Source organism: Dysidea avara, chromosome 12 (assembly GCF_963678975.1).
Source record: "Dysidea avara chromosome 12, odDysAvar1.4, whole genome shotgun sequence".
Lineage (NCBI taxonomy): Eukaryota > Metazoa > Porifera > Demospongiae > Dictyoceratida > Dysideidae > Dysidea > Dysidea avara.
The window spans coordinates 4,082,771-4,099,958 of record NC_089283.1 but is presented as its reverse complement, the minus strand read 5'-3'; the positions used below and the strand labels follow the sequence as shown (position 1 = coordinate 4,099,958).

Below are 17,188 nucleotides of genomic sequence, written 5' to 3'. Positions count from 1 at the left end.
TAATATTGATGCTACCTTTCCCCAAATGGAAGGCTGCTAGTGTACAAATGGCTTCCAATTTTGGCAGTCTGCGCATCATTATTCTGTGTTCAACCAATGTTTGCTTGTGTTTCTAATTCTTGCAGCATGTACTTTCGAAAAAATACTAACAACCGAAGATAAAATTTCTGGTATCAGGTGACCACTCTAAAATTTTGATGTTGCCATCACCACTATGGAAACACTATAAATTCAACAACCTGCTGTTATAATAAGCGCATGATAATTTACAAAATTGTATAGAATAACAAACAAAATGGTGTGCATTTTAAAACTTCTGTTGTTTCACAAAATTATGTGTAAAATAACTAACAGCTATAGCGCAGCAGTTTCACCATGCAATTTAACATCTTCAAAAGTATCATGGAATTCATCATCTGACTCTGCAGAATTACTTTTATTTTCTGAACTGGCAGCAATGGCCACCATTGCCATTGTGTTTAGTTCAATTAAACCTTGCTCTTCATATATTTCAAATTGATCCTGAGAAGCATACTCAAACTTATAGCTGGGACCTTCACAATTCTCACATGTTATGAACCTCATCATGGAGTGATGTTCATGGGGATTAGTGAACACTGCTGAATGAGGTACTTCAACTGCTATGCTTCTCTTCAACACCACATCACTCCCACTACCCAGCCACACTACTGCACTTCTTAGCTTGCAATCTTCAGGTAGATCAAATGGTCCACTTGTTGTGGCTCCCATGTAAACTGTAATCTTCTCACCATCATCAATAGCATTAGGAGGAACCACTATTGATACTTTGTGGACTGGAGACTGAAATGTTCCTCCATTGTGGTCAAACTGTTGAATGTGGATTGTTCCAGTAAAAGAGCCAGCAGTAGGTTGATAGATAACATCATCTAATATAACAAACAGCAATATGAAAGTCAATTATAAATAACAGCTGTATATAATAATGCACTAAATATTTGGACAAAAAGTATTATAATAGTCTACAAAACAACTGGTGCATTTTTTCAAGTACCACATTGATTCGTAAACATTAGTCAACAGTGGCTGGAAGTAGTATAATTCTTACTTTGGACCAACAGTGAATTTTCTGATGATAAGCATTCTTCACTTAAGTCAGTTTCATGTGGAGCACCTATGCAAAATAACAACCAAATGTGACCATGCAAATCAAAAGTGTAATTTTGAGGTAAGTTAAAATTTGATTTTGCTAGCTAATTAGCCAACAAGTTAACAGTATAGACATTTTAGCTATTATATTTAGTCCTGTGGAGATACACTAGTTAGTCTTGTATTGCTTTTGGTTGCATGGTACATATGTTATATTACACCCTGATAGACACTGTCAAAATCTAAAAGTTAGTTTTCCATGAATTCTAAGAACACTATACAGTAGCTAATACACAATTACACTACTTAACTAAATGGCAATGAACTACTATACTTTCATAAAAATTCTAAATGACGTGAGTACTATAGCTAGTATCTAAATATAAAGTTTGGTGCTAGTAAAATAAAGTCTAGTGCATTCACACAGTACAACCAATATATAAAAATAATATGAACTTACCATTCTGTACATTTAAAGTTGGAGTCAATGCACCACACTGACATATGTCAGTGGGTTCATCACTTGCTACTTTCTCAGATCCTCCAAACAGGAGTAGTTCTAGTGTGGGAGTCACTACCACAGCTGAACAATGTTGACACTCTGCAGCTTCACTCATCTTCCTCCATGTGCCTGTTGTGTCCTTCATTAGAACACAAGTCACGTCATTTTCACTACCACTAATACTGGCAATAATTACCGGCTCTCCATTAACATCTACAACACTAAAAGGGTGAAGGTTTCCTGCTATTCCTTCTATCTGTATTTCCATCTCAGACCAAAGTGGCACACTCCATTCTGATTTTTTCATGGCAATTGTTATCAGCTGGTTTGATTTAGATGTCAAAATTTTATTGTCCCCAATGAAATAAACATCTTCATCGACCACACCACAGTAAAGAATGTTAAAAGCATTTGGACAATGTTCTTTTGATAGTGTGTGCCATTTTCCTTTGGTAGTGTCAAGAATCTCCACAACGTTCACAGCTTCTAATAAATTTGATCCTTCTTTACAGGCATATCCTCCACACACGATCATCCACCTCTCATCATAGCAACACACACATGGCAGTATCCGAGGAGTTGGGACAGGTTCACTGAACTTCTTCCATTGCTCATCTGATTCTTCCTCACACAACACATACACATTCCCAGTCAGAGTGTTCCCTTCAGCTCCACTGACCAGTACACACTGACCATTCACACTGGCTACACCTCCCAACACTACTGGACTAGCTATGGAATCATACCTACACTTTGTTGTGCGGAAACAGAACACCTTGTCACCTTTCTCCATGGAGTTCATGTAAGAATTTAAACCTTCATCTTGGTGGCTTATTTGCTTGTATCCTCCAGCTACAAACACCTTGTCTTTGACAATGGTAACACTAGATCTCATCCTTTTGACTGGAAGTGACAAATATGGGTACCAACTAGCTTTGAAATTGCACTGACCATAGATGTCAATTAAGTCACTTTTCTTCAACATCTCAGTATGTTTCACCTTTTCATTTTCATGGTATTCATTTTGCCTCTTCAACTGTTTAACTAAGCATTCTAGTTCAATTTGCAGCTTCTTAATTTTGGTTTCAGCATTCTTAGCGAGATTGGACTTGTATTCAGCTTCACTCTCCATTTGTTTCTTGACTTGTTCATATGCAATAATCTCAGACTTCTGTAATTTATCATTCTCTACTAGACTCTGGACTTCCCTCGAATGCTGGTTTCGAATGTTGCTTATGTCATCAGCATGTTCTGATTCTTTCCTCTTTAATGATTCATCCTTACTTTTACATTCTTTTGTGAGCCTACTAAGTAATGTTTCTTTCCTTTCTAGCAACTTACTGAGCTCAGTGACTCTTTGTTCTTGCAATTTTAACTTCTCTTTTAATTCTTGTTGTTCATTGAGAGAAGATTCCAGTGTGCTTGATTTCTCCTCGAGCTGTTGCTCCTGTGCAGTATATTGCTTCTTCAGATCTGATAACTGGTGCTGTACATTCTTATTCACGTGCTGTATTTCAAGAAGCTGTTGACGTAAATTTGAATCTGTGTTCTTTTCTGACTGGAGGCATGATATTTCTTGTTGCTGTCTCTTACAAGTTCCTTGTAGGTCATTATAACGCAAATTAAGATCATCATGTTTGGCAGTAAGGTCTTCTTTCTCTGAAATTAACATGCTATTTTTTTGCTTGTACACATCTGAAGTGTTAGTAATTTCCTTTATGGTATTTTCTAAAGTTTCATTTCTATCAACTTGGGTGTCATATCTTGCAGTGATTTGCTTGATAGCTTCATTCTGCCTAGCTAATTCCTTCTGTAAAGATGACATTTTCTTTTTAAAATGTTCCTTCTCTTCACAATGCTTCTTTGCTAGTGTTTTTGTACTTTCTAGTTCATCCTCTTGTGATTGGACTAACCGCATGAGATAAAGCTTGCCTTCTTTGTATCGTGCAGCCAAAATGGGTGATTCCACTTCTAATTCCTCCAAATGCCTTTTAAGTTTGCTACAAACATCCAATGCATTTAATCGTTTGGAAGATTCCTCTTGCAAACATGCTAAAGCAATTTCTTGTAATGAAGTATTACTTTCAGCCATCAGATCAATGAACTTCCTTCTCCTATCAACTTCAGATTCTTTCTTAAAATATTTATTTTGAGTCTCCACAAACTCCTCAGTTGGTTCTGGAAACTGTTCGGTTACCGCATGAATAACAGTGCAACCAAATGAAAATATATCTAACTTTGAGTTATAAGTTGGCTTTTTTTCACAAGCTTCGGGGGCCATGTGGGCTACATTACCTGGTATTCTTGTTAAAGTCTGCCCTCCAATTGTATCCAACACCCTTGCCTGTCCAAGATCTGCTATTTTTGCCACCAAGTTCTTAGTCAATAAAATATTGTTAGCATTCAAGTCACGATGAACCACTGGCTTCTCATGACTATGTAGATATTGTAAACCACAAGCTACATCGTAGAGGATGTGTGTCTTGATCAACAATGGTAGTTGGTGAGGTTTTTCTGTTAATAGCGTAGATAGATTTGTCCACATTTTCTCCATCACCAGTATTGGCACATCAGACTTGTCTTCAAAATAAACACCTAGAAATTGCACAATGCTAGGATGTCGCAAAGCACTTAGAGTGTTGATTTCTTTGCGACATAGTTCCGTTGGAGTAGGACCATCTTTATATGCCTTGGTCAGAAAACTGTGTATGACCTTAGCCACACATGGTTTACCATTGTATTCTGCACCATACACTGTACCATATGATCCACTACCTAGAACAGTATCTGTAATAGTGACATTCTTAATGATTGAAAGCTCAGCAGACTCCAACTGTTTGGGTTTATTCGATGACCAAAACCATGGTTTTGCCATTGTACTGTATGGTGTAAATACCTCTAAATTTCTCCTCTGTCTGTATCTGTTACCTATGTGTAAGAAGCATGAATATATTGTATGCCTTGCATGAGCTAAGTATAATAATTTAGAAACCTCCAGAACTACTCACAAAAAATGCTTTGGCCATATGTATCAAGCAAATCCCAAGCATCCACTGTACATGCCTGATTATGGGTCGGCAGTGGGTAATATTGTGGGTAATATTGTAGCTACGTTTGCTGATATGAATGGACAAGTCCTAGCAATGAGTGCTATATAAGACAGTTGCACCATTTAAAGACTACAGTGGATCCTCACTAATCCGAACAGCTCTGTTCTCAAGTTGACAAAAGTCTGTTCAGATTAGTGAATTTGTTTGGATTAGTGAACCCATTGATTATATACAGAACCTAATTCAATTACTCTAATAGAACATACATTTGTTTGCAAATACTCTAATAAAACAGTCATTTGTACTGTTCGGATTATCGAGCGTTCGGATTACTGGAGTTCGGATTAGTGAGGATCCACTGTATTTTCACAGTTTATTAAGGCTTAGAGGGATGTGCTTTGTTGTAGAGCAGTTCTTTCATGTTATCTATAATGCAGGGTGTGATCAGCATTTGAAATCATGCTGAAACACTTGTATATGCTACAACACTAGTTTCTACCTTAGCAAACAACTGTTTCCCAACCCGGAATAAAAATTAAATATTATTTTTAAAAGATTAAAAAAAAACTGTTTCCCAACTCCAGGATAGCAAATATACTAAAACACTCCGTCTGAGCACTTTTTGTAGCAACTCATGGCAGCAATCACATGAGCATTCATTACTCAATTTTAGCCTGAGTATTTACATAAAGGTATATACCACTTTAGCATGGATGTTCAAAGGTTCCGCTTTGGAATTACCTTGAAAGCAGTTTGCTCACATGATGGCTTTGATGCTCAGGTAGTTCTAAGATAAATGTTTTGACTTGTTATATTGAGTGACACATAGCTTTGTATTGTGGCTTGAATTTTAATAGGTTTAGCTAGGTCAATAAAGTTTCAACCATGTTTGATACATTCTATGATGAATGGCCACTAAAATAATCATTCCAGTGATGTGCATATCTACCCACCATGTGCCAGCCACTGAGCATACCATGGAACAACAGAACTAACACTGTTACATTGAAATAGATAGAGTCCAAAATCTGAAAATCATCTTATACAAAATAGATCCACTTATCATTGTGGGATGTTCATTGTAGTAGGGATCATGAATGAGAGGATCATCACCTGAAGTATAAATTTAAATAAAAAGTTTTGGTATGGGCTAAAGTACGGGTTAAATTTGCACTTCAGGTTCTTGTTCAATTTTTCTTATACCTGTAAAATAATCTAATTGACTAAGTGGTACCGGCTCTCGCACTAGCCGTCTATATGTACATTCTGCCAATTGTCATCCAGAAACTCAGCTAGATTTTGGTGATGTAAATCCATAACACGAAAATTTATTTAGAGGGAAGGCATACGTACCTAAGTGTGCAAAGCATGCCAACCTAGGGAATGCCTTAAAATTAGACCCACTGAGAATAAATCTGAGAGTGATTACAGCAGCTTATCAAAATATGACCAGGCCTGCAAAAACAGGGCATGTAGGCAAAACTACACCTCGTCACACTAGTGGTCATATCTCAGTACTGGAACAGAATATTTGCATTCTGTAACTTGCATCATAAAGCTAATTAAGAGGAGAAAATTGCATTCCTATAGCATAATGGTACTAAAAGTTATGAGTGATGAAAAGTTGAAAAAGTAGGCAAAAATCATGTGCCGACATGCCCTATTTTCACAGGCCCAGTCACAAATATGCTTAATATTTGTTTGACTGCTGTATAAGGGTGATTATATACAGACCCTCCAATATTGAATGTGAGAATGGTTTCAACAACAGTTTATAATTATATAAAGATACTGTTAGCTAACAAGTGCATGAAAAAATTAAAAATTTTTTTGGGGGGATCATAGAAATAAAAAGCAATAAAGGGAGGGCTGCAGCTAAAGCTATTACTCAGATAAATTTATTAAGTAAAAAGGGAACACTAAAATGTGTTAGTGTTTTGAAAAAGGCATGTACGTAGGTGTACAATCAGAAAACAAAGCACATAGTATGAGAAGCTACAAGCATGAAAAGAAACCCATACCTGCCCTATATGTGTACCCTCCTCTTAGCACACTTATCTTTAGTGACAGAAGATACTATGTACTGTTTGGTGAGTGCCATCCAAAATGTACTGAAATGAGACCCGTATGGGCATATATATTGTTGATTCAAAGAAAAGCGTATGTATTTTAATATTTCTAGTAACGTATTGTCCAGCTCTGGCAGATATGCATGTGGGTTTTTCACTAATGATGGAGCAGATTCATGGTCTTTGAGAGCATCTGGTGGCCGAAGTGATCCTTGTAGAATTTCCTGCCATTCTTTCATCAGCGCTGCTGTATCATGTGTCCTCAAAAGGGGTGGAGGGTATGAGTGGTGGGGTGGGCAAAAGATAGACTACAAAATAGACAAGGATGTTAGTTGAAGGTACCAGAACACAAATTTCAGAGGCAGCAAATAGGCTGATATCTCACTAAACAGACATATAATAATACAGTCAGCTTCCTGCTCATCTGTCCAGGATGTTTGAACACTCTAAAGCACGTCCCTGGTGTTCACAGATCAGCACAGACATTCAGCATGGTTATACAGGTTGTCAGATAACTATTTACCAAAAGTAGACCCGACTAGTTGAAGGCAAGTTGAAGGTGAATTTGATGTGGGAATGGTTAGCCTGATAGTATAGCAATTTCATGCTGGTGTTATCTCAGTATAGCACCCATATGGTTGAATCCAGTCACAGATGATATCTATTACAAGCACAAGAGTGACATTGTTTCCACACATTATTTGTATTTCAAGTTAGCCAATATAACCAATTGTCTCTTCTATATCCTACACATTATTTTTTTGAAGTGGCAGTATAGCAAGTAAATAGTTACACAGTGAAACGTACTGCAAATAAATGTTGTTGCTTTGCATCATGAGAGAAATCAGGCGACATGAAAAGTTACACAGTGAAAGAAAAAATGCTGTACCAACAAGGTTCTGAGAAGATGTATATACCAATAATAGCCTTAAAAGGTGTATGACCTGAACACATGATTATGAAGCTCACAACTTTACCACTAAGTTAAGAGCACATACCAATGTACTGTCTACAAAAGTGGTTATTCAAGTTTACCTGTGGTCTTGCTGCAGTCTACATAAAAATTTTACTCAACACTTTTGTCTTCAATGCACTGTGTAGAGTACAAGCAAAACACGTATAACGGAGTTTCCAGATGATGAGTGCTTAGAAGTATTGTGTCAATATGTCTATTGGCTACAGAGGTAATGACATGGCAAAGAAAAAAAGGCAATCAGCTTTTCAGCGTTAATGAAATTGAAAGTGAATGCCATGTTATTGTACCTTCAGTTCACAAAGGAGATGTATGTAATTCCCAAGCAATATCTAACTTTGGTATGGAGAAGGTTGGAGTGCTAGAAAATCAAAGTCAGCTATTCTTGTAATGAAAGTTTAATTGGTCCATGAATAGAATAGGTATAGTATTAACTATTAAGATGTGCACAGTATCACCATACTGTAGGATAAATTTCATTTTCAAAGTTTAGCTTAGTCATCCAAACATGCATGTATGTATACCACAGTCACATTATGTAACTATACTTGTGAAATGCATGTATGCATGTATACCACGTAGTAGTAGCATGTGAAACATGGCTTGACCAATCATTTAAGACATTATTTCACCTAATTATAAATTGTATCGCTGTGGTTGTAGTAATGGAAATGGTGGTGTTTTTATTACTGATAATTGATAATACTATTATAAATTGTCAACCTCTCCAACTTTGTGATTCCTGTGAATTGTATGCTGTAAAACCATTCTTACCTACCAACCATTCATTGACAATTATTGGTGCACACAAGCCACCAAATAGAGATATGCTTTATGCAGAAAATTTATGTAGCACCATCTACTATATAGTCTCAAAGCATCCAAACTCATTTATTTGTTACTTAGGTGATTTCAACCTCCCAGATATAGATTGGAATACCGAATCCATATCCAGTTATAGATATCCTCTACCATAATTATACCGATTAATCAGTTAGTGTTAAAAACGTCTGCAGATTGTTCCTTCAACCAACTGGTAGATTTTCCTACTCGTGACCAGAATATCCTTGACATATTTCTAACAAATAGACCTAATCTTGTTAACCACTGTTCTATTGAACCTGACATAAGTGACCATGACATCATCCACGTATCTATTAGTTGTAAAGCTATGAAATCACCAAGAACTGAGCATAGATTGTACTTATGGAATTAACAGAGCAAATTTTGATGAGATGCAACTTAAATTCTCTACTTTAAGTAGCAGTTTATTGAAGAACATAACATAACAATTTTGCGAATTTGGTGAATGCTCTATTAGAGTCAGTGAATACAGTCATTATGGATTTTGGTACTATACAGAGAGCATTTCAAGACTACTTTTAAGCAGAAACACTTAGTACAGTGCTATATACATCATAGGGACTAATAAACTTCCCTTAATAATGAATCACATTATAGAAGTCAAACGTGTCAGACGTGTCGCCAGTAGCGGTGTGAATATAGTTTATAATTGTAGGGATTTCATTAGCTAGATAAACAGCCATCTAACCACTCAATACGTCAAAGCAAAAAAAGTGATTGTAAGTGTATAACTGCTACTGCTATGAGCACAATTATTTTGAGTTACTCTAATAAAACAGTCACCCATTTTTAGATTTATTTTTGTTACAGCGCACAGCAATCCTTCAAAGAATAATTGTAGGCTTTGACGTTTAGAGTATTATTAGCAGTACCATATGGGCTAATGAATTCATTGCAACTATGAATCTTGTTTAAGATAATAGTGGCGACATAGTCCAGACTAAATGACACCTATAACCATATGAATCTAATTTGCACTTGTATGGATTTCATTAGTTAGATAAGCTACTGGTTGATCAATAAAGCTGTCTGCACACATCAATTAGCTCTCAGTACAACTATTTATCACTGTGAAAAAAGAGGAATATAATATGGTATATCTAATGGCTTAAACTATACAAATAATCTCAGTATAGCCTTGCATTATACTAACTATCTTATACTTTAGTATAAACCCCACCTTATATTATGGGAAACAGATTATACTTTAGTTTAATACACATTCTTTGTATGGCTTTGTTTACTTAACTAAATGTGATAACTTTTTAGCTTCACCATTGTTGTCTCATTTTTAGCTTCACCATCTCATTATCACCATCTCATGTGACTTAAGGTTTTTTTTACTGTACCAAACAAAGTCATGATGATTTTACAATAAGTAGCTACACTTCTGTTAATCACTATAGCTAGCTAACTAGCTTCAGTTTGTTGTGATAATTTCATACGCACACATTTTCATACAGCAAAGCATATAATACCAGTAAAATTAATTATTCAATCTAAGAGCCATACAAATCTAGAGTTTCTTGCACAGTTAGCACAGCTGCAAAAGTTCGTAGTAATGCTTGTTTAAAATTGAAGGGGAGCGCATGCATATTACTGATGCAATTAAGTCGCCATCTTTGTCGCTATTGTTGTATCAGAGGTTGTAAATGTGAGTGATACGACGGTGTATCCCGCGGAGAGAGTGTACGCGATCGGCGCCATCGTCCAATGAGCCACGATGATAGTTATGGACCACAACTGTACATCCCTGCTGGCTGTAGTGGTGAAGTGGCGCCGCCAAGTGGACAATTCCTTCGATGGCAGCAATCAAAAACAGCTCTAGATGAGTAAGTATTAGACTAAAATGATAGCTTGTACGATAGGTTTAGCCGTATTAAATTGTTTATTGTGTATTGTATGACAATGGCCTGCAAATGATTCAACTTTGGTGTTGCTGTGTACGTATTACATGTTTTATATCCTGTTATATCTCAGCTTATGGCGGATGACGAGTGGACACAGTTCATCAGCCATCAACGGTAAGAGTATGCATGGTCTGCTCTTACAATTTTGTATATTATCTCTTCAGAGGTACAGTTTCTTGTCGAACCTCTTAGTTCTACAGGCTGTCAGTGTACAATATCTGCAGTGTTAGTTTCCTTCAATGGCAGCTGCTTCCTTTAAAGAATCTGGTAGTGACCATATGTGGACAGTTTTGTTCTTTTTTCACGGAGTTGTTCAACGTCATCTAATTACTTACAGCTGTAAGTGCATTAAGCCTGATTGTGTTTTTATTCATTTTCTTTTCAATGGGGTAGGAATTACAGACTTGGTGATTCTTATTGCTAACATCTGTAAGTAAGTACACTGAGAGTGTCCAGTATACAATTTATATTTACCTTCGTTTAGGTTTGTGGAAACTGGTCTCATTTCTTCTGGGAACCGGTCTCATTTCTTCATGTTTTTCACTACTTTTTATCAACAGCTGACGGCTGCTACCTTGTCTGGCACTGTAAATGAGTTGAGTGCTTTCAAGAACCTGTTTTGTCTTGTTTGTCCTTATTTCACTGATCATGCTCGTATTGCTAACAAAAGTAAGTTCACTGAGAGTATGCAAATTATATTATATTTAGTCTTGTTTCAGTTGTACTTAGTGATTACAAGATTCTTGGACTTGGTTATGAGTGTATCAGATGCTTCTTGTGAGCTTACGTAACACGTTAGCCCAACAAAGTCACATACTAAGTGGCTGTTTTATGTCTTGTTAGACTCACTGATAACACCTGTAAGTACACCAAATAATCCAGAATATGAATTATGTTTGCCTCCATTTAGGGTTGTGAGACCTGGTCTTATCAGACTTGTCTTAGATGTACATGGATTGTCGGTCTCAGTTTTAAAAGATTGTTACAAACTGTAAGTATGATGGTTGTTCAGTATACGCATTATATTTACCATCTTTAATAGAGTTGTGGGACCTAGCCACCATTCTACATGGTAATACTAGGTTTCCAGACAAGGTCGTGGTTTTATGAGATTCTTATTGTTACAAACTGTAAGTCCAACGATTATCCAGAATACACATTATATTTACCATCTTTGTATTAGAGCTGTGGGACAGTTCTACCAGACGACTAACAGATTGTCACAGAGTTCTACATATTGATGATAATACAGGTAATTTGTAATGGAACTTGTGAATTGTATTTACTTCCTTACCTGCTGCAGTTGGATAAAGACTGATAAATGACGAAATTGATTTGATACTGCCATGGCCAAGGAGACATTGATTTACTAGCTGTACCTATTGTGGTTTTAACATATTTACAGAATTAAATTCATTACAAATATAGTTATAGAAATTATTTAATTAAGGTAGCCACAGATTATAGGAAAGTAAAAAAGTACAGTAGTATAGTAGCCAATATATGGTTGAAATAGGCTTAGTATAGTCTGATAATACACCGCAGTATACTAGTGATTTAATCTCTAATATATGACTGTCTTAAATGTATTCAATAAGCTTGTTATAGTAAAGTCCTAATCTAATAATATATGCTGTACTATTTCATTCCAATACTAACATAATAAGACTGTTATAGACCTTATTATTCTGAGCTTTTTTCACAGTGTATGATTTATGACAAAGCAATTTTTAAAACTCTCTAATAGAGCAGTCTTTCGTTTTTAAGTATTAAATAGTTGGTAATTTTCTATTGACACACCTGTTGAAAATCTGTGGATTTCATTGTGTAATAACCTTAAGTTACTTCTTGATGAATCAGTCCCCTCAAAAAAGGTGCCATGCAGGTACTCGCAACAAACCATGGATTAATAGAACAATAAAGCAAATAAGAAGAAAAAAAGCAAAGACGCTATAACTTAGCAAAAAGAACTAAATTCTCAACACACTGGAAAGAGTACAAACTCCTTAAAAGACAAATGCAAAAGGAGGCTCACAATGACTACATGTAATCGAATAATATATGAACCTTACCAAACTGGCAGAAAGAAGATTTTCCAACATATCAAATCTCTACATAGAGACTTGAAAGAAATTTCCATACTTGAGAAAGATGGAAAGGCTTACTCTACAGATTTTGCTAAAGCTATTATACTGGATGAATATTTTTACTCAGTATTTACCCAAGATAAAAGTACTGCACTACCAGATATGGGAAACATTCTTTATCCAGATATGCCCACCATAGAAGTAGTGACTGGTGGCATTGCTAAATTATTATCTGAAATTGATCCTTATAAAGCAGTGGGTCCATATGAAATACCACTTTGATTGCTTAAATAATTGTCCTATAAGGTTGCTCCTTGTCTAAGTCTAGTGTTTAGAGCTTCTCTTAAGCACGGCATATTGCCCAGTGATTGGAAAACTGCACTAATAACCCCTTTATTTAAGAAGGGTAGTCGAAGTGACCCGTGTAACTATCGAAAGAATACTAAATGCCTCAAGGAGAGACACTATACTTGAATAGATAATACACTCAAGCACTTTGCAACATACACTCGTGAGTGATATAGGACGACAGAGTGTCAGTACAGATTTTGAGGAAAACTGTCTGCAGAGCTCCAATTAATTAGTACCATACATGACTTTGCCTTCAATCTAAATAATAAAGCAACTGATGTGATCATGTTAGGCTTCTGTAAAGCCTTTGATAAGGTATCTTACTGCTTTTTGCTACATAAGTTGCATTATTATGGTATTTGAAGACCTATTCTCCAGTGGATCTCATCATTTCTTAATGGTCATACCCAAAGGGTTATATACAATGGCTCTACGTCAACCCAACCCAGTAGGTGTTACCGGTGGTGTACCTCAAGGGACTGTGTTGGGTCCCTTGTTGTTTCTGGCATACATCAATGACCTGCCAGACTGCATATCATTATCGTGCAGCCTTTTTGGAGATGACTGTCTACTGTACAGGAAGATAAACAGCAAAACTGACCAAGAAGTTCTGCAGCAAGATTTGCAAAATTTACAAGAATGGTCAAATATGTGGCTGATGATGTTTAACGTAAAGTGAAACTTTACAGATCTCACTAAAACATATCATACACTACTCATATTTACTATATGACCAACCATTAAAGCCTGTAAATGAAGCTAGATACTTAGCTAGGTGTTATAATTGATGCCAAACTTAGCTTTAACACACAAGTAAACTTGGTATGTAAGAAGGCAAATAATGCTCTATCCTTTCTAAGAAGAAATCTCTATTCTTGCCAATGGGAGCTGAAAGCCGAAGTCTACCAAATATGTGTGTCCTATCTTGGAGTACGCTACTTGTGCCTGCATGGGCCCCCCATACACAATATAGTATATTGATAAATTAGAAGCTGTTCAAAGGCGGGCTGCAAGATTTGTGACGAGATTTTCACTCAACTAGTAGTGTGACACAAATGCTAAATTAACTATAGAATTTTCAATTATGTGTATGATTTTGCTCATTGATTTTGTGTACATTGCTAATGTTTCTGTTACATATTAATGATATCAACCATGGTACTTCATCTCAATTATAAATTTTTGTGGATGATTGTATATTGTATCGAACCATCAATAATCAACAAGATAAACTAAGTAAGGGTGCTGGGTGATACGAGGTAAACAGTGATCTCCAATTGAATAATTTGAAATAGAGATAGATACTATAGTCTACTGCAGGTAAGTACTACACACTTGGAGGTGTATAGATTCATTTGCCATGTTTGAGTCCACGTACTTTACTATAAGGTTTAGGTCATGTTGTAGAAGTAGAAATTTTGTTCGATTCAAAAATGTCATTTTCGCCTCATATTACTAATATTACCTCTAAATCAACAAGGTCACTAAACTTCATTAAATGCAACCTTTATAAATGCTCTCCAGAAACTAAATGTACAGCTTATACAAGTCTAGTGAGACCACTATTAGAGTACGGATCAGCAGTGTGGGACCCCTACTTACAGATAGAAGGACATACAAAATATTGAGATGGTACAACGATGTGCTGCTCGATGGGTCAAATCAGACTACAGATACAACAGCAGCGTTTCAGCTATGTTAACTGAATTACAATGGCATTCTCTCAAACATCGGCAATATATAACAAGATTAAAATTATTCTTTACTCATGGTTATTAAAATTCCTGGATATTTTTTCAAACACCACTTATCCCACTCGCTGCCACCACCCTCTCCATTTTGAGATCCCTTTTACAAGAACAATTCACTATAAATTCAACTACTACCCCAGATCTATCCATGATTGGAATATCCTACCCATTGGCACTATAGAATCTCAATCTCTGGAAGTATTTTTAGATAAATTATAATTTAATCTTATTTTGTGATTTGTAACCTCCCTGAATATATCAGTTATAACTGTACTTTTCAGTATTCATAATCATTGCCCCCAGACCATGCATATCAAGATTCTGTCCACCTATATAGCTACTAAAGTTGGTACTAAATCTCTTTGATAGCCAGCTATACACAATTTCTTGTTGTAATTGCTGATGGAAAAACTAGAATTGTAAGCATATTTTGGCCAGATAGTCTATATATCTTTTCACCTTCAGCGATACACGCCAGGGGCGGATCCAGGAGTTGGCAAGGGGAGGGGCACAAGAAGCCAAGTTGTAAGTGAGCCAGATTCTAATTCAATGTTGCATTTTTGAGGCAACAAATAATCACCTCTTAGTAGTGTTTCACTGTTGATTTTTGCCATTTTTGCCTTTTCAGATGGTTGTGAAGTCTTAAAAGTTGTTTAAAAGGCTCTGAATGTCTTTAACAAATACAACACGATAATTATTTTTAGAGGCGCTTAGTACGTACGAAGGTGCTTGGTGACGATTTCACAGGTAATTTGACTTTGGTTCGCTTTGATTTCAGGTAAATTTGTAACAACTGCTAGTAAAATGTACATATTTTCATGAGTTTCTTGGCCCAACAAAGTTTAGTAGTTATTTTAATCAGAAGTATGACTCCCAGTGGCTCCTCCACAAATTTAGGGGGGGGGGGGGGGGCATTTGCCCCAAATGCCCCATCCTGGATCCGCCATTGCACGCAGTACACATATAGCTATAGCTCAGAATGGACGCGCCTCGCGGGCGCGCCTTATACCAAACAATCGTGAATGCATGCATATAGTCCTGCAAGATTCCTGCAATTAAGGCCTTGCAAAAAAATGACCGTTTCTGTTGCTTGCATAGTTTATTTATTATCTAATTCATCCAAATAGGAAGGGGTGGCGCCAAAAGGCTAGGCCTGCACGAGGTAGCTAGCTAGCTCTATATACTAGATTCTTGCAAGATCCTGCATGGAAACTGCTGCAGGATCTATCCTGCACGTTTTCCGTAAGATATCTTGCAAATTTTCTTGCAGGAATGTTTTATAGCTGCGCGTTGCAGCCATTATTGTGCTGCATGTTTTGCATGAAATATTATAGGATACTCATACACTTCGACGAAAGATTTACTATAGAGATCCACCCACTCTTGAACTCACCTTTTTGGAATTAGGTAGAAAAGAAATACAGTCGCAGTAGTTTAGCTTCTTGGAGTGATGACGCAGACGTTCGAATTCTTAAACCGGCTGGAATGCACGGGTCGAGATATAGGTAGCTATATAGCGACAGACTCTCCTGAAAACAAAGAGCTATAGCTCGAAATTTCTGCTACGTAGCTACCACAAAGGAGGATTATGTTTACATCATGCACTATTGTGGGCACTGAGGGAAATTCAACGAAAAATACCCCCGCTGGACCATTTCCGCGCGCGTGACTATGATGCATGACGCAAGCTGTGGCGTGACTTATACGGTAAGTAATTCCAGGAAATACAATCAAGAATCTGCTTAATTTATTAAATTTTGTTTGTCAGTTCTGAGTTGAGTACATCAAAGTCTTCCATAAAAAAAGCCTATACTATATTATGCTGCCTCTGCCAGCCGGTATATTGGCTTCTAGGAAAATTTTTTCTGGCAAGGAGTGGAACACTATAATAACAGGCCTGCCAACCTGGAAAGTAAAAAAATCTTGAGATTTCTGTACCTTTATTGTAGTATTGCAGTGTGTAGTAAAAAAAAACTGGTAGATGCTATGTTGAGACCAAAAAAAAAAAAAAAAAAAAAAAAAGGTCTCAACTTTTCTCAAAAACCGTGAGATTCAATCTGCTGCCCTTGAGCAGGGTAGTGAAACCGTGAGACTCACAGTAAACCCGTGAGAGTTGGCAGGCCTGTAATAAGTAAAGACTAATTGTTGTCAGACCTTCAGTGCTGGTCACTGTAAAGCGCTAATAATAATAATAATAAAAAATAATAATTATAATTTGTAACTTCTAATTTTATTTTTGAATTAATTTTTTCCTTTCCACATGTATTGGTTCCATTCGTGGTCCTATCTATGGTTGCATGTTTCACGACAACTCACATGCATGCTTACACTTGTTTTGTTGTACAAATATACCTTTCATCATTCATGATGGTTTTTTGCCTGGAGTCCTGATGAAGAAACAATGAAGGCATCCTAGTTAACTGACAGTACAATAAGCTTCAGATACTGCATCTTCATGCTGCTTCCAGATAAGAAATCCTATATTATGGAAGCACACGATGCA

The 17,188-nt window shown here is 36.5% G+C and overlaps 1 protein-coding gene and 1 long non-coding RNA gene across 6 annotated transcripts; one reads left to right on the top strand and one right to left on the bottom strand.

The window, feature by feature from the left end:
- Positions 1-261: 261 nt before the first annotated feature.
- On the bottom strand, positions 262-16,276 carry LOC136240157 (uncharacterized). The gene is made up of 4 exons (XM_066031051.1): positions 16,079-16,276; positions 1,589-4,558; positions 1,088-1,153; positions 262-908 (listed from the first exon to the last, which is right to left on the bottom strand). The coding sequence occupies exons 2-4, from the start codon at positions 4,503-4,505 to the stop codon at positions 355-357; spliced, it is 3,537 nt and encodes a 1,178-aa protein (XP_065887123.1). The 5' UTR covers positions 4,506-4,558; positions 16,079-16,276; the 3' UTR covers positions 262-354.
- Positions 10,244-11,916, top strand: LOC136240181 (uncharacterized). Of its 5 annotated transcripts, none has more exons than XR_010693703.1 (10): positions 10,244-10,418; positions 10,567-10,610; positions 10,661-10,835; positions 10,890-10,925; positions 11,057-11,165; positions 11,205-11,356; positions 11,407-11,487; positions 11,539-11,626; positions 11,680-11,748; positions 11,800-11,916. It is a non-coding gene; the product is annotated as an uncharacterized lncRNA (long non-coding RNA). The 5 variants fall into 5 exon arrangements; XR_010693702.1 differs by having other exon boundaries at positions 10,245-10,418; positions 11,216-11,356; XR_010693701.1 differs by having other exon boundaries at positions 10,245-10,418; positions 10,981-11,165.
- Positions 16,277-17,188: the final 912 nt, after the last annotated feature.